The sequence below is a fragment of the Sardina pilchardus genome, chromosome 7 (genome assembly GCF_963854185.1).
Source record: "Sardina pilchardus chromosome 7, fSarPil1.1, whole genome shotgun sequence".
NCBI lineage: Eukaryota > Metazoa > Chordata > Actinopteri > Clupeiformes > Clupeidae > Sardina > Sardina pilchardus.
In genome coordinates, this window is record NC_085000.1 from 23,217,208 (window position 1) to 23,244,539 (window position 27,332).

Below are 27,332 nucleotides of genomic sequence, written 5' to 3' on the forward strand. Positions count from 1 at the left end.
ACAAATGAGAGACAGTCGCCCATCTGCAGGGATCAGGCCAGGCACAATGCAAATCGAGCTCAGGTGAACTCAGGTGTCAGGACACCCATTAGACGCTGACTGCTATCTAGATGACTTCCCACTATGCCATGGTGCTTTCAATCAGTTCACCCTGGGGAGTGTGCATTAGGATATATAAATATTAAAGCCAGGATGCAGGCGTAGAGTTAGAAATAAACTTTTCACTGAGAAGAATGTCATATTGAAAATGATGCCTTATGCGTTTTTTGGTGGCATAAAAGTTAATTCGTCAATTGATTGAACACTTTAAATTGAACTAGACTCAACAGGTATGCCACCATCACAAACTGGTTGACAACAAATACATTTGAGAGTGGTTAGATTAACGGTGTCTTGATATGCGAGTGCTGTAAATGAATGCAATACCAAAGCCTATTAACACATTGTGAGTAAATAAATGCAGCTTATTAACTCTCAGCTAAAAATAGCACAATTACACTGAGGGAAAGGAAAAGAAGTAGCACCTAAGGGATCCCCCTGGGAACAACGCAGTGGATTTGCTCGTCGATATTTGCATGAAACCAGGCATTCCACTATTTAATTAAATTCTTATGTGGGTATAATGAAATGCTCTCAGAGGGATGCTGTTGTGAATATCTCATAAAAAAATAAGCACATAACGAACAGTGGTTGTCAGGGAGAACAATAACCACATGCTTAGACATCTAACAGTGCAAAACTACACAAAAGCACATTTTCCCTTCTAAAACGTTCTCGAAATCGTTTATATTTGAAAAAAGTTACCGTAACTTCGATCTATTTGTGAATTTTAAGAACATTGAACGAGAAAAATACAGAAATACATTTGGGCAGTGGACAGTAAGTTGACAGAATATCCAGAAACATTGTAAAAGGGGAATAAAATCCTGTTTCATTCCTCCTACACATATTCCTTATCTTTTTTTTAAAAGAAAATATCTGCTGATTGACTGATTCTGATCGATACCATATCTCAGCGGAAACCCTCAGACTCTGTGATGCCTTGTCGGACTCCCAGCACCTACACCATGGACCACTAACAGAGCGCCCTGAAGGAGAAAGGCTATATATTTTTAATACCCCTCTCTCTCTCTGCAAGCAGCCCTGTGCTGAATGAATGCATAACACGGGCGTCAAGAGAACATCAAAGGCATTCTCCCAGTCAGGGTCACACCTCAGATCGGACTGAAAGGCTGCTGTATAATTGGGGCGTCGGGAGTAATTGGACTTGGGCCCAGCAGTGGAACATCTGCCCACTGGAGGAGAACAGGAGAGGACAGACAGCGCGCGGCGACAAGAGATCTGGAAAGTGCCGGAAGCCATCGCCGGCTGTTTCGAGATGGGGTGCAACATGTGTGTGGTGGACCGGCCCGAGGAGCAGTACCGCATCATGTTCCAGGTGAGCTCGCGACTTGCTGTGACCTTTGACCTGTACTTAGATGTCACTCAAGTCAGATGTCTTCTCTCCATTTTAATGATGTCTGATACAGGGGGGCTGAATTTAGGAGTTTAAATTGTGGGGATTCATAATGGCACGGGTTGAAGGCTCAAAAACACACCTTCCTTCGCTGACTCTAGGTGGGAAAATGGTTCCATTCATTATACATGTATCCCATCTTGACAATTCATATGGAGGTTATATGGATGGACAGGGTATTGCATACACAGACACACACACACACACACACACACACACACAGGGAATGAGACTTGTCACTGATTGTAAAACTCACAGTGAGATCCATATTCATGAATGACACAGTGCTGGGACAGACTCCGCAAGGTGTCCCGCAGGCTGGGTATCTGGTCCAGGGGGACCGCCATCAGGTGACGTGATTGATATTGACTCTTCAGTGGAACTGCTCAAGCACTAAGACTGAAAAAGGAACAAGAGAATCATCATTATGGATTCTCTGGAGTCTGATGGACTCTAATGTGTTTTGAGGTCAGTTTTTTATGTGCTTTTTATGCCCTTGGCTGGTAAAACATGTATTACACCAAGTAAATATGGAAAGAAGCTATGTTATGGTTATGGCTATTTCATTTATCAGACACTTGTCCAAAAGTGACTTACGGAATACTTACTTTACTATCAAAACCAAATTGATGTTTCCGAGGCTGACGCACGTTTTGTGGCCGTGTTGTGCTGTTGAGGTTGCGTTAAGGTCCGTTGCATTAACCTTTGCTCTTGGCTGACAGCTGCAAAATGTCACCGTCTCAGGATCTGTATATAATGTATAATTTGCCTGTGAAGGCTTTTTCAGCATGCAAAGACCACGAGACTCTCGTCTGATGTATGGCATACAAATGTGGCTTCTTCCATCTTCACTTTTCATAAGTGACAGCCAAAAAATGCAGTGAAACAGAGCGTGACGAACACCCTGGCTGACAGTCTCTTGTTCTTGTTACACATACAGCACTCTTTCAAATATTCTTTTAAAAAGTCGACAAATTTCACTCAGGTCGAGCGCCCCTGTTCATGATGACTGGTCCAGAGCGCTTTCCACAAAGCCATTTGAGGTCCCCCAGGACCCTCATATGTCACGGCAGAATGGCTACAGCTCCTTCTAAAAATAAGGGTGTGTGGGGTGTGAGGGGGGGGGGGGGTTCCACTTGATCCTCCCAATTTCAGTTTTCATTCCCTAGATCATTCTAACCTCCCTTTTGCTGCCCCAGGGCAGGCAATTCACAGATGACTCTCCTTTAGGCAGCAGCACTCCAGCCCCTTCAACATGCTCCCATAACACACGGCCTCTTCAGCTGTGACAGCACATACATCAAAACCACACATGATAGCGCTAATGATATCATTAGATTGCTGTGGAAATCGGGGAGGAGGGAGGTGGGGGGGGGGGGGGGTAAATACCAACGAGGAAACGCCAGCTTCCCACTTCAAATTCATGCCATCACTTCGCCCGGGCTCGCACAGTATGTTGCGCAGGCTGTCTCCCAATTTCCTGACGCGCGTGGATGTCGTTTTATGCTCCTGTTCGGTGTGTGCTTTCTGGTTGGCTGGATAATAATAGCAGCCTCCGAGTCCCAGACAAGCTCGACTGACTTGCTCTGCTGAGGTGATTATTGATGTGGAGATGGCACTGCACCCCCACGTCACTTCCACTCCTGCCTAACTCCAGGCTAACGAGGCTGGATACTGGATTGCAGGGGAGACTGCAGTCATTTGGTATTCACGCTGCATGATGAGGCTGCCATTTGGGGGGGGGGGGGGGGGTAAAAAGCACAGCCGGTGATAATGCTAGTCAAGAACTGGCTTTGAAATAAAAAAATAAATATTTATGGTGGGGAAATATGGTGCAGAATTGCTCCCCCCCCAAACAAAAAAAAAGAGAGAGAGAGAGAGAGAGAGAGAGCAAGAGGGGGGCTCCTCTTTCACTCTCCTAATCCTGCTCTCGACCCAGCCTCCACGTCTGGTGGTCTTCTCTCTCTTTCTCTCGCTCGCTCTCTGCACGGCCTGTCAAATTCGTCTCTATGGGATGCCGTTGCCATGGCAACTGGGGTCATTAAGCAAGACTTATATGCTTTCTCACAGTAAAGCACAGAGACACACTGACACAGAAAAAAAATAATACACAGCAACATACAGGCACACACACACACACACACACATATTATGAATATCAACACAATGAAACGATGGATGAATTGATAGCCCACTTTGATGTTAATGTAAAAGGGCCTTTCCGCAAGAGCAGAATTTGCCATAGTAAACACACACACATCCTTTAACACCCAGCCAGCACCACAATCCCCATCCTTTAATCCAACAGTTGACCCACAGTAGTCCCCTAACATTTCACAAGCAAACACTGAAGCCCAGCTCAGGCCCCCCTGCCTAGTCCCTCCTGGAAGTTCATGTCATGTCAGTGCACCTGAGAGGCATTACTGTTGAAGTGGACCACAGGATCAATGGGGGTTGAGGGTTCACTCTGCTCCCTGCAGAGTGTCATGAGGCAGTAGAGGGAGTTAAGGGCAAGAGCACCGGGGGGAAATGGAGAGCTGATGAGCTGTAGATTGGATCAGACACTAGAGAGAGAGAGGGAGAGAGGGAGGGAGGGAGAAAAAGGGGGCGGGGTAAAGGAGGAGGGGGCAGACAGTAAAGGGGGAGAGAGATGGAATGGGAGAGAGGTGAGGAAAGGGTAAAGGTGAAAGAGAGGAATGGGGGAGAGAGGTGTCTTGAAGAGGTCTGGTAAATGTAAAGAGTGCAGTGGGTACTTCAGCCAGCTAGAAATATAAACACACAGTGCCGCCACTGGCCATTTTGGTGCCCTATAGTGACCCCCCGCAAAAAAAATAATAAAATAAAATATATAGACTATACTGTGTATTTTTAAACATTAATTTCTGAAGAAATGTATTTATGGCACATTGTCACCAAGAGCATTGAGTTTTTATGTTCTCATAATGCCCTTATGCTAGCTCTTGTTTACAGGCCTTGCTTGTTTAAGCCATAGCACAATATTAGCAATACTATGCACAATATTAAGTTGTTATAAGCAGCTTCCATTGCTTCCAATGACACGTTTCTTCACATTTGTTTGGAATTAAAAGTGAATTATGAGCCTGGTAGCCAGCTAGCTATCTGAATGAAAAGCATTTCAGTCGGCTCAGCATATCATGCTTTATGCAAATGCTTGGAAAATGAATTATTGAAGACTCACCAATTCCATTCTACGAAGGCAAAGTAGCCGACTAGTCTTTATACAGTATTATTGTCCATGTTCCAAATCACATTGATTGCAGCCTATGTTAAATAGCCCTCTTTACAATCTGAGTTTTAAAATGGTCAGTAGTGGCAACTGAATTACCTCGCAAGTCATAACCTCCTGTAGCCTCATGATTTCCTTTAAAAAGTTTCTTATATTATAAAGGGGGTACACCATGACAAGCCAGTTGGAATCTGGCACTCTCTTTGTCTGTCTCCTGCACGCACTATGCGGAGGGGAGCAAAGTTAGATCTACTAATGTATGTGGGGGATATTGAGAGGACCCAATAAGTCTCATCCTTGCATGTTGTTGGTGCATTTTGACATTGTAAACGTTCTCATGGAAGACTAGCAGTTTGGAGTAAAGCTACTAAATGGCTAAACGTTGGTGCCCTCTCTGTCCTTCGCGTGTGTTGGGAGCAGTGACACTGTAGACACGAACAAATGCATATGCACACGCACACAAATTAAAATTCTAATTTCCTTCACCCAGACACTATTATGAGGCTTGTATTAAACATTATTCTGGGGATCCATTCTCTAAAGTGATGAACCATAGCAAAGTGGCAAATGCACACAGAAGAGGGCTTTCTAAGGAAAAGCCACAGGCTAAAAAAGGGGGTAATTTTGCAGCAGGCTATAAATTGCCTGACTCTGCTGGATATGTGCTCTTGTCTCTGAAGCCTTATAACAGACCTGGAAGCAATCAACTGATATGGTGATTACAATAACCAGAGGGCTTAGGATTTTAGCATGAGCATGGCACAACCACTCACTGCTTTTTTTTTAAGGCTCTGGATTAAATCATGAAATGGGAGTGCACTGGGCACTGGCTGCACAGACCCACGCAGATGCAGCAGAGGATGCCAGGCCAGCGCCCAACCGGCTGGGCACAGATCCGTGTTAATTAAAGGCACAATTGGAGGAACGAGGCCAAATATCAAGGTCAAGGTTAATAAGGGCCCTCCGACAGTCAGATACATAATTGCTGTCTCCTGGCATCATGTTGATAACACAGACAACCACAGCAGCAGCAACCTCCTCCTCCTCATCCTCCTCCTCCTCCCTTCCCTTTTACTGTCAAATCATTGCAAAGTAATTGTTATTCAGTTAACATAATGCACAGGAACATACTTGGGCAATGAGGGCCTGTGCAAATATAATTGAATCCATATTCATGTGGAGCCTTCCTTCATGAGTAATTCACTGTTTTGGATCCTCACCTCCGCAGGTAATGTGTCGGATTAAATTAGGGCCGGATCTTTGCGGACGTCCTCGGGGGAAGCTGGTAATGTCTCTGGACAGGGATGGGGGGTGGGGGGGTGGGGGTAGGAGGCGCGCTCCCATCCACACTGCCATGCTTGATCAGAGCGCTGGCAGTGAACCCTGACATTTACTCACGGCCCAGTCGATCCTGCCCAGAATAATAAGCGATAAAGGGATTAATATCAACAACAATAAGTATTTATCCTCTCTCTCTCTCTGTCCCTCTCCCCCTCCCTCCCTCTCTCTCTCTTAGTGTGTGGGAAGGTGTAAGGAGGGCAGATGTCAGGGTGAGATGCCAAAGTAAAAAGATGGGAGAGGAGATCAAAAGGTCATTCATTTCTGGGGTCCAGGATGAGTAACACGAGGGAGATGAGAAGGCTGGGGAGGTCACATTTGAACGTCAACAGAATTAACCCGCCATTGATTTTCGCATCACATGCCTGACTGTATAAATCTCCCTCTGTCTCATCGGCCCCACAGGAGCTGGGGATGGTGCTGGGGGTGGGGGCGTGGTGTCTCCTGCACTGTTGGGGAATGCATAGCCAAGCAGACAGCAGCACACACACACAGAATCCCAGAGCAGCAGAGCATTTAGCACCTGTGACAATCTCCCATGCAACCAGGGAGAAGACAAAAAGACAACAAGGAAGAGCAGAGTGGTGAAAAGGCAGAGCTTCAAGAAAGGGACTGGGAAGTGAGGGGGGAGTATGGGAGGGGGGGGGGGGGGGGCGGGGGGGCGGATTGTAAGTGTATGCTGTATGTTGGCTGGCACTGTGTCTGTATTCCCGTATAATGCGTGTATTCAGTGCTTGTACCTTTTAAGCTGAACATAAACATATACATAGAAGATGGCATTCATTCTCCTTTACTGTAACCAATTACTGCACAGACTCTCTGTATGTCTCCACACTGACAGATTTTGATGCAATTTTGATGACATTATGAGGCACTACCCAGCTCAGTTTATTGCATATTAATTGTGCTCCACTGAGATGTATAAATGAATAATGCATTGTCCTCATACAGCAACATAATTGCCACAGTAATTGCTGCCCATCCCCCTTCAAAACTGATGTATGACTGTCAAATGCTCTTTCTCTCTCTCTCTCTCTCTCCTCCACAGAAAGGGAACATACTGCGTCCAATTGATGGTGAAATTAAGGTAGGTCTATTACTGTACGTCTTCAAATTTTACTTCAAAAATGTTTAATTCAAGATTCAAGATTCAACATTACTTTATTACACCTCATTATACTTGCATAAAATAGCAAAATCTTGTGTTTCGGCTCCTTAATTCAGCAATAAATAGTAATAGTATGCGTTAAGTGCCAAGTGAGAATAAGAATGAGACACAAAAGTGTGTGTGTGTGTGTGTGTGTGTGCCCATGTGTGCGTGCGTGTGCATACGTCTTTGAGTGTGTGTTTGTGTGCATGAATGTGTGTGTGTGTGTGTGTGTGTGTGTGTGAGAGAGAGAGAGTGTGTATGTGTGCATGAAGTGTGTGTGTGTGTGTGTGGATGTGTGCGTGTGGATGTGTGCATGAATGCATGAGAGAGAGAGTGCGTGTGTGTGTGTGTGTGTGTGTACTGTACTGTATGTGTGAGACAGACAGGCACAGGCCCTCATTGTCCACTTTCATAACTCCAAGAGTGTACACGCATACATAATTTGTACAATTGATGGAGGAATTAAGCTTAGTCTATTAGGCTCTTCAAATTTTGCTTCACATTTTTTTAGTTCTTATAGCATGCACATGCATACATAATGTTCAGCTATTTCTTTGATCTCAGACGGGTCAAATATGAGCTTTGAACATTGTTCTGTTCCTGTTGTGCACAGATCTTACTCTCTGCTCTGACCACAAAGTGCTTTTGGATGTGCGCCAGTTTCCTCATTAATTATAGCCAACTTCTCTGATTGAATGTCAAAGCCTGTCCAACGCTGTTAAATAATGTGCCTTTGATATAGAGGCCCTTTCTTCCTCCGATCTCCACATCTGATAATTTTACCTCTACCTCGGTCTGACTCAATATTCATGCAATTCATAGAGTATCTCGCTGTCATGTCTGTTTCTCAATCTGTTTCTTTAAATAATTTGAAACCATATCAATGTTAAACTGGAAATGGATATCAATAAAGCATTTAGCTTGCACTGTAAATTATGAACATCTTATCTTCTCATGTCTTTCCAATTAATTATTTGGTAACACCTTACTTAAACCTAGTATTCTTAAAGCATTATACACATTTATATACATTACACATGAATTTATTATACATGACAGTGACTGAAATAAGTTTAGCAATTCTTATACAAAATACTTAATATAATTTATAAATATGATTTAGAGGTATTTTGAAACTTATTTCAGTCATTGTAATGTATAATAAATGCTTCTTACACATTTATAAATGTGTATATAATGCTCTAAGAATACTGGGTTTAAGTAAGGTGTTACCAAATAATTCATTGGAAAGACATGAGAAGACAAGATGTTCATCATATACAGTGCAAGCGAAATGCTTTATTGATATCCAGAAATTCTTACTGTATAGGAAGATATGACATCATATGGCATAATAAGCATTATTAAAATATGTTTATAATGGTTTATGGTGACTGAGTTTAAGTGAAGTGGATGACTTTCTGTCCTTCTTTTCCCTTCTCCTCCTCTCTCTCTCTCTCTCTCTCTCTCTCTCTCTCTTGCTGTGTGACTGCAGCTCAAGGAGAAGAGAGGCTCTCACCTGGGCCACAACCAGGATGGGCACCCCCACGATCCTCTGCTGCTTCAGGTGGTGCGTAAAGGGCACCGCCGGAGGACGGGCATGGCTGGGGGCACGGCTCGCGTGCTGGCGATCGCCGACTGCATGGACAACAGCACCCAGACGGACATCAGCTTCCAGAGAATTCTGGGAAACGGCACCTGCGCCGCCGCAACCAATGGGACGCCACCGCCCCCTCCATCGCCACCTCTGCCACCACAGATGGAGCCGTACATGTTAAATGACCTGTGAGTAGCCCTCCTGGAATGCCAAATGGAAAAATGTGTGATGCCACTGCAGTGGTGGTAACTAGTCAGTCATCTGCAGTGTTGTGTTAGCGACTGGCCAATAAAGAGGGGGGCAAGGAACAGGTGCATATTCAAATCAGTGTGAGCTCCCTGTTAAAAATGCATCCTGACATCTGTTTCCTGACCATCTGTACTTCACGTGCATTTTGAATGTTGCCGACCACCTCATATCAGTGTGTTTCTGTGCTATCCTGTGATACCAGCTATCCGCTGGTACTGATGACGCATCATTCTGCGCTGTGCAAAAAAAAAAAAAAAAAGAGTTGTTTAATGTTTCATGTTGAGGGTGTGTGTCTCTTGTGTGGTACATGATATTATGGTTCAGCAGGCTGACGGTATCTCGTCTCTCCCTTTTCCTCCATCTCAGCTGTTCTTTGGAGCACGTGTACAGCGACCCCCACGACTACTTCGACGTCACTCATCATGAAGTAGACCGACAAGATGAGCTGGAGTATGAGGTCTGATTTTCATTGGTTATTGTTTGCTTCTTACAACCCCTAAAAAATGTGGGATATTATTTTGGACATCTCTGTATTATTTGGTTATATTTGTATATTTTGTTTGTTTATTTGTTCATGTGTCATACATTATATTGCTTTCCCCCCCACATGATTATATTTATTGCTACAGAACAAACACTTGGGGGATCTCAAATAATCATCCTAGCAGCACTTAGGATCATTCTCAGATAATGTCTGATTTGGGGCTGGATTCCCCACTGTTGTGGAGGGTGCAGTGGATCACCACAAAGGCTTCTGTTAGAGACTCTAAGTTGAGCAGCTGTCTGAGTTGTCATTTATCAAAGCCACATACATTATACATGAGGGCCAACCACAGGGCAAAGCAGAGGTTATAGATCACTGACTTCTCCGCTTGACTGTTCCTCTGTCTCAGGAGGTGGAGTTGTATAAGTCCAGTCAGCAGGACAAGCTGGGCCTGACCGTGTGCTACCGTACAGATGACGAGGAGGACCAAGGCATTTATGTGGGAGAGGTAAAACACAACAGTATATCTGTCTTCAGCAACTGCCATTTTATCTTCACTATCAGTGCAGTTAAACATTTCTTGTTGTTGTTTTACATCGTATGAGAATGTTACAAGCAATATCACAATATCTATCAAATGATATTTTATTTGAGCTTTTTCACATGAGGTAAAGAACCTTTAAAAAATAATCTGATAATAAACAAAGTAGAAATGTTCTAGATGGGACTGATTTTGTGAGATTTTTATAGGAATTTCATCACCATTTCATTAGCTTCGAATTGTAAGTAGAATAGAAATCTTTGGGATGGTTAGACAAAAACATATTTTTTTCCTGTGATCTGTGCAGGTAAATCCCAATAGCATCGCAGCAAAGGACGGGAGGATCAGACAGGGTGACAGAATCTTGCAGGTACGCCCATCACGAGCGCAACGCACACTACTGAGACCGAGGATGCGAATGCTCCACCACCACAGAGATTCCACCACTCCAGCACTGACTGCCTGCACACATTAAAATGTCAAGCAGCCACACCACCGCACACAAAGACATTAAAAAGCACACCACCACATCCTGCTGAGATGTCGGAGACTCCCAGAAACACGTGTTTAAAAATAGACAATCCAGACAACACTGGTTTTTTACCCGGCGACAACAAAAAAAAAGAAAAAAAAGGAGACTTATTGGGAATATAATTGTCTGCGCTTTCCGCGTAACCATGGTTACTGGCCGCGCTCCAGGTGGTGGTGGCTCTTTCTCCCGGCGTAGCGAAAGAGCATGAAAACACACCTTTAGCACCACTGTCTGGGGAGCATATTACAGTTTCGCACAGGGTGCCACATTCATTAACACCAACACCGCCCCTGCCGCCAGCCATATCTCTTGGTCACGCTGAGGGTCGAGTGGTTTATTTCATTTTCTCCATCCGTGGCACTCAGGTCCTGATTCAGTCGTGACTGCTCTCTCTCTCTCTCCCTCTCTTTCTCTCTATCTCCCTCTCTCCCTCTCTCTATCTCTCCCTTTCTCTCTCCCCTTCTCTCTCTCTCTCTCTCGCTCTCTCTCTCCCTCTCTTTCTCTCTATCTCTCCCTTTCTCCCCCCTCTCTCTCTCTCTCTATCTCTCTCTCTCCCTCTCTCTCTCTCTTCAGATAAATGGGATGGATGTTCAGAACAGGGAGGAGGCGGTGGCCATCCTGACCCGAGAGGACAGCACCAATATTTCTCTGCTCCTGGCTCGACCCGAACGAGAGGTAAATATCACAAGCCACTGTCATAATCACTGTATATCACACAGACACATCCGTGTGGTCACTCACACACACACACACACACACACACACAAAGAAACACACAGTCAATAGGCCAGGAAGCCTTGTACACACAGGCAGATATGAACCCTATGAACATAAATACCAATAAACCCAGCCAGTCATGCTGAAGGCATATTGCCCTCACAAATGAACACACACGCACGCACGCATACACACACACACACACACACACACACACACACACACACACACACACACACACACACACACACACACACACACACACACACACACACACACACACACACATAAATAAATACAAATCCAATTCAATCTGTCTTCTTTTCCCTCTGACTAGCCGTCCCAAAACGAATGGCTTGTTTTGCTGAGCGTTGTGAAACGTGGCGTGCAGATCAGTCACAATGGCAATCATGTGCCGACCGCATCCGAGGGGCTGACAGAGGCTTTCAGTGCCACTTCCATTAGCAAGTATTCCACGAGGAGAGAGACAGGACGATGCGCTGGTTCACAGCTCTGGACGGGGATGCCATTAATTCACGCTAAAGAAAGACATGGAGATGAAGGGTGGTGGTGGATGTGTGCGTGTGTGTGTGTGTGTGTGTGGGGGGGTCGTTGGGATGATGGAGAGAGGACGGTTGAGAGGATGAAAGTGGGAGATAGGGAGGAGAAGAAAAATAGATGGTGGCAAATTGCTCTCAGAGAGTCGTCAAGGGCCCCCTCCAGGACACTGCTCTGTGTTCAAACAAAACATGTTCTCCAGCACAAAAATAGAAAGCACTTGTGATGCTATTGTATGGAAATGTGGTTACGCACCAAGAATGATCAGTCCTCGGTAGGCACAGTAAAAGATGGCTGCAATTTAACACTGCACCCGTTTTGTGATAAGAGTGACATTTAGATCAAACATCCACTGACAGGTGCGCACACTGCACACAATTCAGTTCATTGAAGAGGCGAAATTGACATATTGACTATGAGTCTTTCCTAAACAATAACAACAACACCCAGAAATACAAACAATCCTCTGACGCCGAGCATCTGAAGAGTTGCACAGCACGTCCACACGGTAAACACGCATCATAATCAGACCAAACAAATGAATAAATCTCAAAGCGAGCGAGCGTTCGATCGACTTTGAATGACTCATAGAGAAAATGCTGCAGTTCACTTCTGAGGCACAGTCTGTGGTACATTCTGACTCGATACTAATTTGAATATGGTATGTGCCGCACAACACAAACAGCTCTCCGCCCTTTGAGCAAGTCTGCTCTTGACTCACCTTACTTGAAACAAAAGAGGGAAAAGATGCATGGAGGAGGGATGGAGAGAGGAGAGAGGGTGAGTGGCAGAGCTCGAGGAAAAAAAATGGGAGGGCGAGGAAGAGAGAGACTGAAAGAGGGAGAGGAGGGGAGAAGAGGGGGAGAGAGATAAGGGGGGAGAGGAGGTAGAGATTAAGGGCTTTCAGAATCATCGGGGGACACGCGGGGAGTGGGAGAGAGGGGGGGGCTTTGTGAGTCAAACACGCACAAAGAGTACAATCAATGCCGCGCTCCGTGCATACGGAACAGCCAGAACAATCCAAATTAAACTGGGATCGATCACAGTCCTAATAACCCCAGACGGGATGAGTCCATTGATGCCCTTCAAACTGGAATTATGCATCTCATTAAATCAAACGGTGCCTAAAACCATATTGATCTCTAGGCTTTAGGCTCACGATCTCAGCGTCTGGAGAGGACCAGGAAGGGTTAACATTCACAGGTCTAATAGTGGAGGTTTGAATGTCAATAGATCCCATTCATTAATAGATTTATGAGGCAGAGAGTACACGCCTGTGCGGTTTCACACGAAGGAGGAAAAAATGGGAAACTGTGTCCTTTTTTGGTACAATCACATCGCCACCTAGTGTTTAAACGCTGACTAGCTGAATCATTGAAACATTTTTCCTCCATGATTGTTTATATTTTTTTTACCACTCTGTCTGCTGTCATCAATGTAAGCCTATATCTCCCCTGCTACTTCAGTAGTAGTAAGACTGGATGACGTATTGAATTTCCCTCACAGGATTTTTTTTTTCAAAAAAGTATATATTCTATTCTATTCTTTTCTATTCCTATTAGTTTAGAGCAAATATGAATGAAAAATATTCCCATTGTGTTTCTTAGTCTGACAACCCTGAGGAGCTGGAGCTGGAGCTGCCGGTGGGGATGGAGGTGGACAGCCTGACCACGTCTCCGCTGTCGGGCATCTACCGGCTGCGGCAGATGGGGGTGAGCACGGCCTCTGCGGCCACCACGCCGCTCCACGGGGCCGCCGACGCCATCGCCGCCGCCGCCGCCGGCGAGAGACGGGCGCCCGCGGCGCACCTGGCGGGGCTCTGCACCAGCCAGGAGCTGGACAGCGGCGTGGGCCGCACCGACGAGAGCACGCGCTGCGAGGAGTCGTCCGAGCACGACCTGCTGGCCGACGAGCAGACCACCAGCGCCTGCAACACCAACGCCACCAACACGCCCGCCAGCCTGCGCAAGTTCCGGCCCGCCGGACTGGGCCTGGGTCCGGTCCACAGCCGCGGGGAGACCCCGTCCCCCCTGCACCTCCGGGAGCTCCAGTTCGGCGGCGACGGCATGCCGGGGTTGGAGTGTGGCGGGGTGGGCGTCGTGGGCGGTGGCGGGGGTTACATGACGAGCCCGGTGATGATGATGATGCCAGGGCTGACTGAGGAAGAGTGCGAGAGGTACCAGCAGCTCCTGCAGATCAAGTGCCAGTACGACCGCAAGAAAAAGAACGCCAACGCTCAGACGAGAGAAAAGAACGAGGGACGGGGAGAAGACGGCGAAGAGAAGGGCGGACAGGAAGGGGGGGAGGAGGGGGACGTGATGGGGGTCTCTACGCTGGACGTGAACTGCAACGAGAGCCTGTGCCTGTCGGAGCACGAGATGGCCCTGCTGGAGGAGGAGCTGCGTCACCTGGAGTTCAAGTGCCGGAACATTCTGCGGGCGCAGAAGATGCAGCAGCTGCGCGAGCGCTGCCTGAAGGCGTGGATGATGGAGGAGGAGGCGTCGGGCTGCGGCTCGCCCGCACACACACCGCCGCCGCCGCCGCTGCTGGGGCCGCCCGACGCGCAGCTGTCCGACATCAACGAGCTGCCCGAGCGGGAGCGGTCGGACAAGGAGAGCACCAGCGCCTACAACACGGGCGGCGAGAGCTGCCGCAGCACGCCGCTGGTCAGCGAGCACCTCTCGCCGCCGTTCTCCGAGCCCCCCCTCAGCCCCCTGAGCATGCACCGGCACCGGGAGCGCGGCCGCGCCGGCGCCAACCTCAACTGCTCCTACTCGCCCACCAGCTACAGGAAGTGGCAGGCCTCCACCCTCGGCGGTGGTGGCGGCGGCGGCAGCTCCAGCCAGAAGTACCGCTCCCTGTGCTGGGAGTCGCCGTCCAGGCGGGTGCCCGCCGACGGGGGCACCCCGACGCGAAGGGCCCCCAAGGTGCCCGACAGGATGGGCGGGCACAGCGCAGAGTCCAGTCCGTACTTTGCCCGTCGCCAACACCACAGCAGCAGCAGCAGCAGCAGCAAGCCCCTGGAGCGCTACCAGAGCTGCATGCAATTGGGCGCCAATCCTGAAGGTGGCGCTGCCCTGGACAGGACGGTGGAGGGCGAGAGCGAGGCCGCGGTGGGCAGCAGCGGCCCGGAGAGCGGCGGCGGCGGCACCTCCGGCCCGGCGCCGGCGTTCATCCCGGTCTCCGACCTGCCGCCCAGCCCGGCCAAGCTGAGCCTGAACCTGCCGCTGTCGCCGGCCTCGTCGCCGCGCATGGAGTGGAAGGTGAAGATCCGCAGCGACGGCACGCGCTACGTGGCCAAGCGGCCCGTGCGCGACCGCCTGCTCAAGGCGCGCGCCATGCAGATCCGCGAGGAGCGCAGCGGCATGACCACGGACGACGACGCCGTCAGCGAGATGAAGATGGGCCGCTACTGGAGCAAGGAGGAGCGCAAGCAGCAGCTGCTCCGCGCCCGCGAGCACCGCCGCCGCCGCGAGTTCATGATGCAGAGCCGCCTGGAGTACCTGCGCGAGCGCGACTGCGCCACCCAGGAGAGGGAGACGGTATTAACGGCCACGTCCCAGCAGAACTCCCCGGCGCGATCCAGCTCCTACATCCTGGAGCTTAGCCAGCGCAAGAGCATGAAGAAGCGCAACCGACGGATCCTGGACAATTGGATCACCATCCAGGAACTGCTAACCCACGGGAGCCGCTCGTCCGACGGGCAGAAAGTGTATAACTCACTGCTCTCGGTCACCACCGTTTGAGACGTGAGTTTAGCTAAGGAAAGGAGCCGTAACAGCTCGTGCTAACTGAAGATGAGGACGTCATTTCAGACACGCGGTGAACACAAAGTACACTCCAATATCGTTTTTAAAAACACTGCTGTACAATATGCCGACATTCTACTGACATATCTCATTTTTCCTACAGTGTTCAAAGTCATTCAAGCCAGACTGATTTTATCGCTTTTGTTTCTGCTAGTAGAGTATCCACTATCCAGAACCTGTAGCCTATAGCAGGGCTACTGTGTGCGGTAGGCTAGTTGTTTTGCTTAATGCAATCAGAGGAAGCATGAGCTTTTTTCAGTCTCCTTTTTAACAACCATCTTTGCTAAAGATGTACTTTTCCTCTTGAATGTCCAAGAGGAGAACGAACAATAAGTCATGTAAAATACGTGGATAGTGGGTTCTGCTGCTCAAGAACAAGACTTACAAAAACTTACCTGATACCAGAATTTACCAGTTTCGTCACCACCAACAAGGAAGACAGAATTTTAAGATGACTCCCTCTTTCATGAAAGGATGTGTCGAGGAAAGAAGTGTCAAGAAGTGGATGAGACCTTAATGAAGCACAATAATTCTCAACACTGAAATATTAACCAGCCTAGGAAGTGACAAGACAGCACAACTACTTCAGATGATAAGAAGCATCTGAGACTGAAGAGCTTCAACGTGGTGCTACAGGTTCCATCAAGCAATTGAAAAATGAGGATCCTTCCACTTGCATGGTTTAAGTAACAGGTTATTGTACAGAGAAACTACTCAGAAATGCTCTATGAAATTATCTATAAAATGTCAAATATCATAGAATCATCAGTTCCATTAGATATATACACAGTATGTGGCTGAAGTTTTTAAACTCTTGTTATAGCGTTGTGATCGGCTTTCCTATATCTGTTATTAAATTGTATTTTAAAAGTGCCATTTATGATGTAGATCAATTCTGTGTACTCCTTAAATGAGCTGTCCTCTGGTGTTGTGAAAGGTTCTCCCCAAGGACACATTTTAGAAGAAGTCATTTTGTATGTTTAATGTAAAACTGCTGATTGTTATGTCTACCGCCCATACAATAAAATCCAATGGACCCCATGGTCACTGACACTATGATAAACTTCTTTCTTCGCTGTTTCACATGTATCAACTACATGGTGTTTTATTTCTTTCTCTCTCAACATGCTGATACGCACAGAAGATTGCGCAACAATCCTTTTGGACACATACTGTAAATGGAGTAGGCCTAGTTGAAAATGTCATAATATGCAAAGTACATCCAAGTCGACAGTAATATGCATCCTAACTATAGGCTGCATGTAAAAACTTAGTACTGTTGAATAATACCTGGCTGTTTCTGATGAAGTGTCTGTGTAGAAATGAGCACTTGTGCTGCTCTCATGTCCCTGTTGCTCCAAAACTTAAAGCAGCCGAAGAGCTGTAAACATTGGAACTTGCCTGGAGTAACTAAATAGATTAATTTATCAAAACTTAATCTTCTCACGTACTGTAAGCTTTCATACTCATGGAAGTTTGATTTTTGAATGAAAAGAAAACTTGTGAAAGAAAATCCCGCACACCGTCCATTACGAATGCATATTTATATACAACGTTTCGGTCATAGACCTTCCTCAGGTGAATTTTCAAAACATTTCTGAAAATTCACCTGAGGAAGGTCTATGACCGAAACGTTGTAAATAAATATGCATGCGTAATGGACAGTGTGCGGGATTTTCTTTCACAAGTTTAACTGGGTAACCTATTCCGAGGCACCTGTCCCTACAAAAGAGGTGTGCAAAAGCGTTTTGTAAACTGAATGAAAGAAAAACCATACAGCAATCCAACAGCAAGAACATATTTTATAAGAGCAATAAATAATCACGTATAATTTCTCTGAATAATTTGCATTGAAACCTCATACATATATACATATTAAATTCAATACATATTTGTTGTCTCAAAATAATAACTCATCTGTAGATGCACACAAATACTGGTACAAGTTTTACAATTACAGGTCATTCTCCCAAGCCCCAGGTCTCTGGTAAATATGAACAGACTGACATTGGCCCATCATCATCCCTGGCAAGTTTACAGAGACATATTTAAGGTACAGTTCATTCCCGAGTACATGTCGAGTATTTATACCGTAATGTTGAGAGATTATTCTGTACATTTAGCTTTTTATACAGTGCTCATTCATCGCAGTGCAGGTTCGACATGCAACAGGAGACGGAGGGGGTCACAAGGTCGCAAACACACACACTGGCATTTCCCATCGAAGACAACGACAGCCAATGCACACAGCTCAAAAGCGTCTGGACTGGAGCTCCTTAAAGTCCCTAAAAGCTTTGTGGACATACAGAAGCGTCGTGTTATTAGTCTGCTGCTCCAAAACGCGCCATGTTATCCACGACTATTCAACACAAGTCCTGGAGGCGGAGTTAGAGCGATTGGGGACAAACACCAAGGTTAGAGAGAGAGATGTGGTGTGAGGTGGAGGTGGATGGGGACTGGGGGGGGGGCACCTAGTCAGGCTTTCTAGGAATGATTCAGCAAATTCTCTGCACCTTGTCTCTCCTGGTGTCAGTGAATATATAAAACACTGTTACTGTTCAAAGACTACAGTATGTCCAGTATTCAGAGGTTCAAATATTTTAGTGATTCCCTGAATGGCAGAGAGCAAGTTTGTGAGCAAAGGAAGACGAGGGGGGAGCTGTGGGAACTACTGTACATCTGAAACATGAATGGCCATAGGCCTCACTGCCAACTAAACCCCAGACAACTACAACTACTAAAGCAGCATGTCTCGTATCATGTCGAACGTGTCGGGTAAAGGCTCCAAGAGCAGAATGTTTTACAGTATGCGTGTGTGTGTGTGTATGTGTGTGTGTGTGTGTGTTGTGTGTGTGTGTGTGTGTGTGTGTGAGAGAGACAGAGACAGAAACAGAGATAAAGTGATGTTGTGTATATTAGTGTGTGTGAAGAGCAAAAGTGAATTCCTGAAAATAAGCTAGTGTGTGCAGTATGTATGAGACAGCAAGTAAAAGAAAGTGAATGTATGTACCTGTGTTTGTCACTGTATGTATGTGTGTGTTTGTGTGTGTGTGTGTGTGTGTCTGTGTATGTGTGTGTGTGTGTGTGTGTGTGTGTGTGTGTGTGTGTGTAAAAACACATGCTGTGGCACACACACCAGCACACACACCAGCATGCATTAGGCCTAATATGTGTGCAGAGACCCAGAGCAGTTAGACCTACTTCACCCCACCTCCCTGATAGATATTATGGGGCTGTTAATAGTTGCGGAGGTTTAAAAAGAAAAAGAAAAAATGACACCGCTGAAAAGGTGTGTCGCTTAAGGAAGCAGGTAGTCATTTTTGATGTCAGAAAAGAAATGTCGGCCTAGGCAAAGTTTACAGCACACAATCACATCACATACGTGACCCCTTGATGATTAGCACTTCCGCTGCCCGCATACAACAAAGCACAGTTTATAATACTAAAATAAGTCAAATCAAAAATTCTTTAAAAACTAGAGAACATTACTGTATTTTGCTGGAACAATAACAGCCCATATTAGTGACAGCTATTACACTGATAATATCAATATTAATGTCTGCAATGGTTACCTTTACAGTCGCAGTCAAAAAAACAAAAACATTTTTCTCCCACACTATGCATTTCACTCTCATTTACAATCAATGCATGAGAGAACTGTCCATATTATATTTATATTTATATATCTATAACAATGTTACTTTCCATTCACATTAAAAAAGATAGGATTTTTTTACAATAACATATTAACCATGATCAGACGTTGACACTTTCATTTGTATAGGAATGAAATTATCCATCACAACCTTTTCAGTAATCTCTCCGAACGATGTTGTACAAAGTGCCCATTAATTGATGTTTCTAGCTCAACATATAGGCACTAAGGCTATGTACAATGACAAACAGCAAAATGGCATTAATCTGTGAGTTTACGTCTTAGTTAAAGGGTATGTACGGAATACGGTACACACAGTATCTAATTGCTAACTCACTCCAACAACATACCAGAACTTGAACTGAGAACTGATGGGGTCAACTTTCCTTGGACAATGATAGCGAATTAAAACACAATATCATTGATAAAAACAAAACAATCCAACTTAGTTAAAAACGGTTTACTTCCTGTGTGTGCAACACAGGAAAGAGAGAAACTCAGCCATGTCACCACCGATAACACTGATATAAAACTTCATATTATAACTTCATAACATTGTCTGACCAAAACTATCAATCTGTCATTATGTTAGTATGGCTTGCTTATTGCATTTGAGAAGTGACTTACAGCAATACCTCAACAAACCCTCCACCATATACATTGGATTTGACACTTCAAAATTGCAGGAGTGGGTAATAGACCTTTTACATGTTGTTAGGAACAGTCTTTGAAGTAGTTCCGTCAAAAAGAAAATGTGTCCACCATGTTTGCAAAATCAAATGTCTGCCAAATGGCTCAAGTCAAAGTAAATCAGAATAGACAAAAGAACATTGGCTGGAATGATTAGCCCTGGCCAGAACAACAGCTGATGACATTGACATCTCAAGGTCGTAATTAAGCCCACACCAGCCAGCTTCGTAAGCTCTCTGTGTCCTTTGAGTGGGGGGATGAAATGATTGTCATATGATGATCAACATCACAGCAGGTGTTGAATGTAAGAATCCGATGAATCCAAATGGCAAAAGCCATGCGCTCTCTTGTCCATGCTCTGACAGCTGTGGTCTCTGAGTATGTGCGACTATGCATAAGTCCTTTAAGACCACTAAATGAACCTGTATTCGCTAATCACGGCTGATCCAACCCGGGATCTGACACACACACACACACACACTCTGGGGCCAGAGTGGAATCTTGCCGGTTTCTCACTCAGCTACTTTCTTCCACTCTGACAACCTTCTGTCATAATCCGTTCCTCTCTTTCTCTTTCTCTCTCTCTCTCTCTCTCTCTCTCTCTCTTTCATGCACTCGTTGACGTGTTCTGAACTGTGATTAGCAGTACTTATAGTCCATGACACTCCTCTTATGTTTGTTTGTCCTCAGCATGATTGCGCGTTGGGTAAAAGCAACGTGGGCTGGCTTTCGCTTTGCGTGTTTGTGTGTGTGTGTGGTGGCGGCAGCGGCAGCAAGCACGTTCGTGCGCGTCTCGTCCTCGCTTTTTCTTTTACGGCTGAAGCACAAGCGCTATCCAAAAACAAACACTCACAAAAACAAAAACAAAAACAAAAAAAAACAAAAAATGGGGCTTGGATGATGCTGAGGCATGCTTATGCAGGTCGGTCTTGGTCGCGAGGCGGAGCAAGGCTCAAGGGTTTTCCGGCTATACGCTCGGGCAGCGGACGTGAAAGTAGCAGAGCCTCATCAGACTGTGCCTCCTCTTCCTCCTCCTCTTCCTCCCGCCCGCTCCGCCACTGCCCCTGCGCTGCTGCTGCTGCTGCGTTGGCGGCGGCCCCGGCTGCTGCAGGGTGATGGTGCCGCCCCTAAACTGGACCACGTCCCCGCCCCTGGCTCTCACGCTCGGCCCTCGGGCCGCCTGGGCCCCTGACGCGGGTCCGCTCATCACACCACCGTGCTGATGCGGTTGACGGGCTTGGACTTGGAGCTGCCCACCGTGCCGCTGTTGCTGTTGCTGCCCCCACCCCCACTGCTGCTGCCGGGGCCCATGCCCCCCCCGGCCCCCCCAGGGCCTGCCCCCGGCGGGTGCGGGGAGAGTGGCGTGAGCGGGGTGTGCGGCGAGGGCGGCGGAAGCGGCGAGTGCGGGGGCGGAGGCGGTATGGTGGAGGGGTGCGGGTACTGGGGCACGTAGCGGGCCGTGATGGCCGACGGCGGCGCCTGTGGCGGCGCGGCGAACACAAAGTGCTGCTGGTGGTGCGAGCTGGGCAGCGGGCTGTGGGACAGTCCACCGCCGCCGCCGACGATAACTCCGCCGACCCCCATGCCAGACCCGCCACCGACCCCCATGCCGCCCGCGCCCGCTAGGTGGCCGTGGCTGTGCGGGTGCCCGGCGTGCGAGTGGGCGTGCGGGTGCGGCTGCGAGTGCGACAGCGTCAGCGGCATCTTGGGGCCCGGCCCGGGCCCGCGCACCGAGTGCGTGGGGTGCAGGGGGGTGTGGGAATGCGTATGCGCCGCGTGCATATGTGTGTGTCCGTGCGCGTGGTACAGCGGAAACGGAGACACGGGCGAGAGCGGGGAGTGTGGCGAAAGTGGCGGCGGGGTGCAGCTCATGCCCATACCCATGCCAAGGCCCATGCCCATATTGACGTAGCGCCCCTGCTGCTGCTGCTGCTGCTGGAGCATAGCGTGCTGTGCCATCTGCTGCTGGTTGTACTGCTGCTGCAGCTGCGCGTGGCTTGGCGCGAGCGGCGGCCGCCTGGGCAAGGAACCGCGGTGCGCCACGCTGTGGTGCATGCCCGGCGCCGAGCAGGAGGGCACGCTGGCCATGGGCACGGTCTGCACGTGGTAGCGGTGGTGGTGGTGGTAGGGCGGCGGCGGCTGGCCAACCACGCCACTGTTGCTGTGGCAGTACTGCGCGTGCAGCGCCTGCAGCTTGGACGGCCCGCCGGGGTCCGACTGGCCGAGGGCGGACGGCGAGAGCGGCGGAGGCCCCCCGCTGGTAGGCGGCGGCACAGGCGCCGGGTAGTGCGGCCCAGGCGGGACCAGGGGCGGCGGCGGCTGCGGCTGCTTGGCGCGCTTGCTGCCAAACAGGGAGCCCAGGAAGGACGCCGAGCTGCTGCCGCCCGACCCCCCACTGGCGCCCGTCCCCGAGCCACCAGCCCCGCGCTCGCCGCTGCTGCTGCTGGACAGGCCGCCGGCGCCGTTGTTGTTGTTGCCCCCAGACGAGAGGGGCTGTTGTGGTTGTTGCCCCGGCCCACCCCCCACCCCTACTCCGGGGCTCAGGATGGGGCGGTGAGGCCGGTAGTCGTCCAGGCCGTAGCAGCTGGACATGGGCAGGCGCTGATGGGGCCGGGGGCTACTGATGATCGAGCCCTGTCGACGACAGATGACAACAAACGGGGGATTAAAAACAGATACGTGTGGGTGGACGCGTGGACAATCTCTCTCTCTCTCTCTCTCTCTCCCGTGCACACACACACACACACACACACAAACACACACACACACACACATACAATGCATGCACATTCACAAATATAAGCACGCTGAGTACACACACAAACACATAGCACACATTAAAAAAACACACAGGTGAAAGGTAACGTGGATCAGAAATGGCAGGTGTGTCTAATAAATGAGAAATCTCTCATCTGTATTCGTGTGAATATTTTCTGATACTCAGTGAGTAGAGAATCAGCATAATGAAGTGGCTGTTTAGTTCATTAGCAGCTACCATCAAGCAGAGCTTCTCCAATTATCCATTCAGCATCAACTCATTAGAGCAGCCACAAGCTCAAATCACCAAACCAAAACACAACACAGACTTCAGGTCTCAAAGAATGAATGAATGAATGAATGAATGAATGAATGAATGGTGTTATCAGCAAAGCCACGTGTTATTCGGTACAGTGTGTGAGAGAGCAGTAGTCATGCAGCATGCTATCACTGCCTTGTGTGTGCACATGCTCACAAGCAGAGGCTGCTCAAACACACACACACACACACACACACACAAACATACATACAAACACAATTGTGATGGGCGGAATATGCACGGTGCACAAGAAGAATGGTCATGCACAGGTGTACAGGATCAGTCCATGTTCGGCGAGCGGGTGGGGTGGGATGGGGTTTGATTATGAGAGAGCGAGAATGGGAGCAGCGCATTCAACACCCCTTTCGGACTTACTTCAATGGTACTATCCAAGGAGCCAACGCTGTTTCTGCGACCTCGTTTCCCTGCAGCCCAACCAAGCAGAGCAAGGTCAGGAGGACAAAATCCCCACTGGAGCCCACCATATACACACGCACACACGCACACGCACACGCACACGCACACACACACACACACACACACACACACACACACACACACACACACACACACACACACACACACACACACACACAGACACAGACACACATGCTGGGAAACAGCAGCGCTATAAACCTGGCCTCCCCAGGGACCACCTTAGCACACTGACTGAACCATCCCATATTCTTTCTTCTGAACGCTCTCGTATTCTTTATTTTTTCTTCTGAACGCTCCCATATTCTTTATTTTTTCTTCTGAACCCTCCCATAAAATAAATGATTCCCCCACATACAGTATGACTGGTGCGCCATTACCCCCCGGAACTGTTTTTGTCAACACACAATACGACTCGCTAAAGGCATTTAGTCTGAGCGTTTTTCCTCAACCCCTTAACCAACAGCACAACGCTGTCGTGTACTACATCGCCATAAATCCCCATGTCTCGTTCCTCTCCTCTTGGCCTGGTTTCATTCTCTTAGAAATAAAGAGGAATACAATTGTAAACCCCCCCCCCACACACACGTCGTAACTTTCCAAAGTCTAATTCCCTCCAGAAATGCATTTCAAAGGCGGTCCTCGCTTGCTGTGAGGCTTTCTACTGAGAAATCAGGCTTCCCAATCTGCATTTGGAGCGGCTCAGTGCTCTCCGCTCTGTAAACGGAGATGAATGGAGATTCATTTGAATACTGCATCCGTAATGTCGGTGCCGCCGCCGCTGTGAGCCTCTGAGACAAAATAACGCTGAGTGCAGATGAATTGGTTCGGTATTGAATGTCGTGCTGTATATCTATATTGCATGCGCTTTAAGGGGCCACAATTTGGCAGCAGTGTTGCTAGTTATCAATCTTCAGCTGTTTGAAGAGTGGGATATGACTACTATGGAAGCAGTGCGGTGAAACCTTTAGGGGTGAATGGAAATCAACCCCCTGTCTAGTAGTCACTAACTGTTCGTGGGAAGAACTTACAACATCATACAACACAGCCAGCGTTTGAGATCATGTAAATGCAGCATTCACTTCATCAAACAGAAAAAGCTTAGTGCCGCAGGGCAGTCAGTCTAGTTCAGCTATGTAGAAATTAGTGGTTGAATCCAATGGGATGGATGCATTGCTTTTAAAATATTCCAACAACTATTAGACTGATCATTGTAATTACTGTGGAATGATCAGTGAGAGTATTTAATGTTTGCCCGCTTTCATCCAATGCGGTAATATCAGATCCTTTTCCAGACAGGATCAAAGAAAGTGTCAAGAATAATTTACCAGGCAGTGACACATTACATCTCTCTTCAAAGACACTTACTTAAAAACATTTAACATCCATTTATTCATGAAAAACTCTTTCGGGTACATTTCACATTCTAAGTAGTTAAGTGTAAATATGTTGTTATTTCATTCTCAGTCTTGAGGCAAAGGGAAGTCCCACAAAATGTAGCTTGGCTTTTATGACCCACTAGAGGGTGCTGTCACATGTGTTACGCAGTTTTCTCTGCTCTCTTCCAATCCCTCTCTCTCCCTCTCTCTATCTCCCTCTCTTCCTCTCTCTCTGTCTCTCTCCCTCTCTTCCACCCTCCCTCTTTCTCTCCCTCCCTCTCTCTCTCGCTCCCTCTCTCCATTTTGTGATTGAGCAGCACCCTGCAATTTGGGCAAAAGACACAGTGACACAGTAACACAAGCGTTAAGCGTGCCCAGTGTCAGTGGGTAGCCATGAAGCTTGGCTGCTCTTCCTCGGCGGTACTTAGCTCCTCCGCACCGGACAAAGGAGACCGAGCCGACACAGTCTACACACCTTACAGGTGATGACGCATCGCCCCCGCGGAGCGCAGCCCTTCATTTGACACATTTGAGAAACGTGCCATCTCGAGCATAAAGCAGTCGCAGCTCGCCTGAGCGCACCTACACTCAGTCGATGTTTGAAATAGGCCCATTTTATAATTCCCTCCCCCTGTGGCGGTGGTCAGGCAGTAGCCCATAGTGTTCAGGATATGACAGACCTCAGGGCAGCTTAGTCACAACAGTGAGTCAAACAGCTTTATCTGTCGGCGCTGTGCGCTTTGACGTGGAGCGATCATGACAGGCCGACAGCTCTGGATCCCTTCGTCCTGGTTCGGCAAACCTGAGATGTGTGTGTGTGGGACTGGGAACGAGCAGAGCTGATCTCCACCTCCAGGTCTGAGTGGTCAGTAGAGATCAGTGTGTGTGAATGTGTGTGTGTGTGTGTATGGGGGGCGGGGGGCTCGTACCTGTCTCTGAGAGGTCTCGTAAGGAGGAGCTGAGGGCTGTGCGCTTCAGCCCGTCCGTGCTGGCGTACGTGTCGTCCAGGCTCGGCCTTCCCAGAGTGCCGTTCACCGCCTCGCCCTTCATCCCCACGCCGCCGACTCCTCCTCCCACGCCACCACCTCCTTCGCTCATAAGGCCAGGCCGCATCCCGCCTTTCTGCTTCTCCAGCTCGGCTGTGGAGAGAGAGAGAGAGAGAGAGAGAGAGAAGAAGGGAGAGAGAAACACAGAAGGGAACAAGGGAAATTCAATTAGCAGGAGACAAGGATGAATTTAAATGAAAGAAAAGAAGTGAAACAAGAGACAGAAACAGCGAGAGAGAAGAGGGGGAAAGAAACTCGAAGGCGGCAGAGGGGGAGGAGAGAATATTTAGAGACCGAATGTGTGAAAATGAGTGAAAGTGAGAAGAGCAAGAGATAGAGAGAGAGAGAGAGAGAGAGAGAAAGAGAGAGTGAGTGAAGGCAGGGGGATTGAGAAAGCACGAGGGAAATGAAGAGTGAAGGAGGAGAGAATGAAAGATGAACCCTGAGCAGGAGCAGACACATTTTCTCCGCTATCACAGCTAAACTCAAGCACAGAGCAGGGCCCTCTCTCCCTCCCTCCCTCCCTCCATCCCTCCATCGCTCCACCCCACCCCCACCTCTTCTCCTCCTCCATCCACCGCTCCTCCATCCCCCACCCCCACCCCCACCCGCACCCCTCCTCCCTGTGCTGCACTGCGCTGCAGTTTTTGACTCACACTCCACGCGGTACTTCTCCATCTCCTGCACCTCGGCGATGCTTTCGCGCAGGTCGCTCACGAAGCGCGTGCGGTCCTGCTGGCTCGGCGCCGTGAACACGATCAGAACCTTCCTCTCGCTGCCCGGCATGGCCGACGTCAGGCGAATCCCGTGAGGGTAATCTGGAGAAAGGTAAACAAAGCACATGGTGATATGACAACCTATGGTCAGGCTATACTATACTATACACAATACACCTGTAAAATAAGTGCAAGTACACCTGTAGAATAGCACAGGTGTAAAGCAGCTTGGACATCATGACATGGAGACATGCATATAGAACATAACAAGATAAAGACATATAAGCATTAGCAGAGCACGTGCCATTTAAAGTATGCTTAACTACTAAAGTATGCTTAACACTGTGTAAACAACATAGAAGTAAACTATAATGTGGAAGCCATTTCCTAATTAAACTCCAGCCACATTTAATTATTTATTTATGCATACATTTATTTATTTATTTGTCCCAATGTGCCTTTCGTAATATGCGTCTACCAGGAACACAACAAGTCATTTAGTAATTCTTGTGCCTCCGTCTCGCTCTAAAGGATGCGACAGTCATCAGTGCAACACTCCGACAAACATGCTACCACAAAGCCGGCGCTCATTTCAAT

The 27,332-nt window shown here is 48.0% G+C and overlaps 2 protein-coding genes across 2 annotated transcripts in view; one reads left to right on the plus strand and one right to left on the minus strand.

Annotated features, from left to right (window-relative positions):
• Nucleotides 1-1,378: 1,378 nt before the first annotated feature.
• pdzd4 (PDZ domain containing 4) lies at nt 1,379-15,857 on the plus strand. Its single transcript, XM_062542021.1, has 9 exons — nt 1,379-1,438; nt 5,674-5,734; nt 8,796-9,036; nt 9,464-9,554; nt 9,991-10,089; nt 10,430-10,492; nt 11,228-11,329; nt 13,537-14,143; nt 14,201-15,857. The coding sequence occupies exons 1-9, from the start codon at nt 1,379-1,381 to the stop codon at nt 15,673-15,675; spliced, it is 2,799 nt and encodes a 932-aa protein (XP_062398005.1). The 3' UTR covers nt 15,676-15,857.
• A 1,665-nt stretch (nt 15,858-17,522) lies between these two features.
• The window catches only part of LOC134088092 (IQ motif and SEC7 domain-containing protein 2-like), a 40,275-nt gene continuing 30,465 nt past the window's right edge, over nt 17,523-27,332 (minus strand). The window contains exons 14-17 of the mRNA XM_062542022.1: nt 26,676-26,837; nt 25,903-26,112; nt 23,535-23,584; nt 17,523-22,717 (exon numbers count right to left, since the gene is read on the minus strand). Of these exons, the coding sequence (XP_062398006.1) occupies nt 21,290-22,717; nt 23,535-23,584; nt 25,903-26,112; nt 26,676-26,837 (1,850 nt within the window). The 3' untranslated portion in view covers nt 17,523-21,289. The remainder of the gene's footprint in view (nt 22,718-23,534; nt 23,585-25,902; nt 26,113-26,675; nt 26,838-27,332) is intronic.

Coding starts and splice junctions, on each gene's coding strand:
- pdzd4 (XM_062542021.1), top strand. CDS start 1,379: ATGGGGTGCAACATGTGTGTGGTGGACCGGCCCGAGGAGCAGTACCGC. Junction 9,555..9,990: donor AAGATGAGCTGGAGTATGAG/GTCTGATTTTCA, acceptor CCTCTGTCTCAG/GAGGTGGAGTTGTATAAGTC. Junction 14,144..14,200: donor GATCAAGTGCCAGTACGACC/GCAAGAAAAAGA, acceptor GACGGGGAGAAG/ACGGCGAAGAGAAGGGCGGA.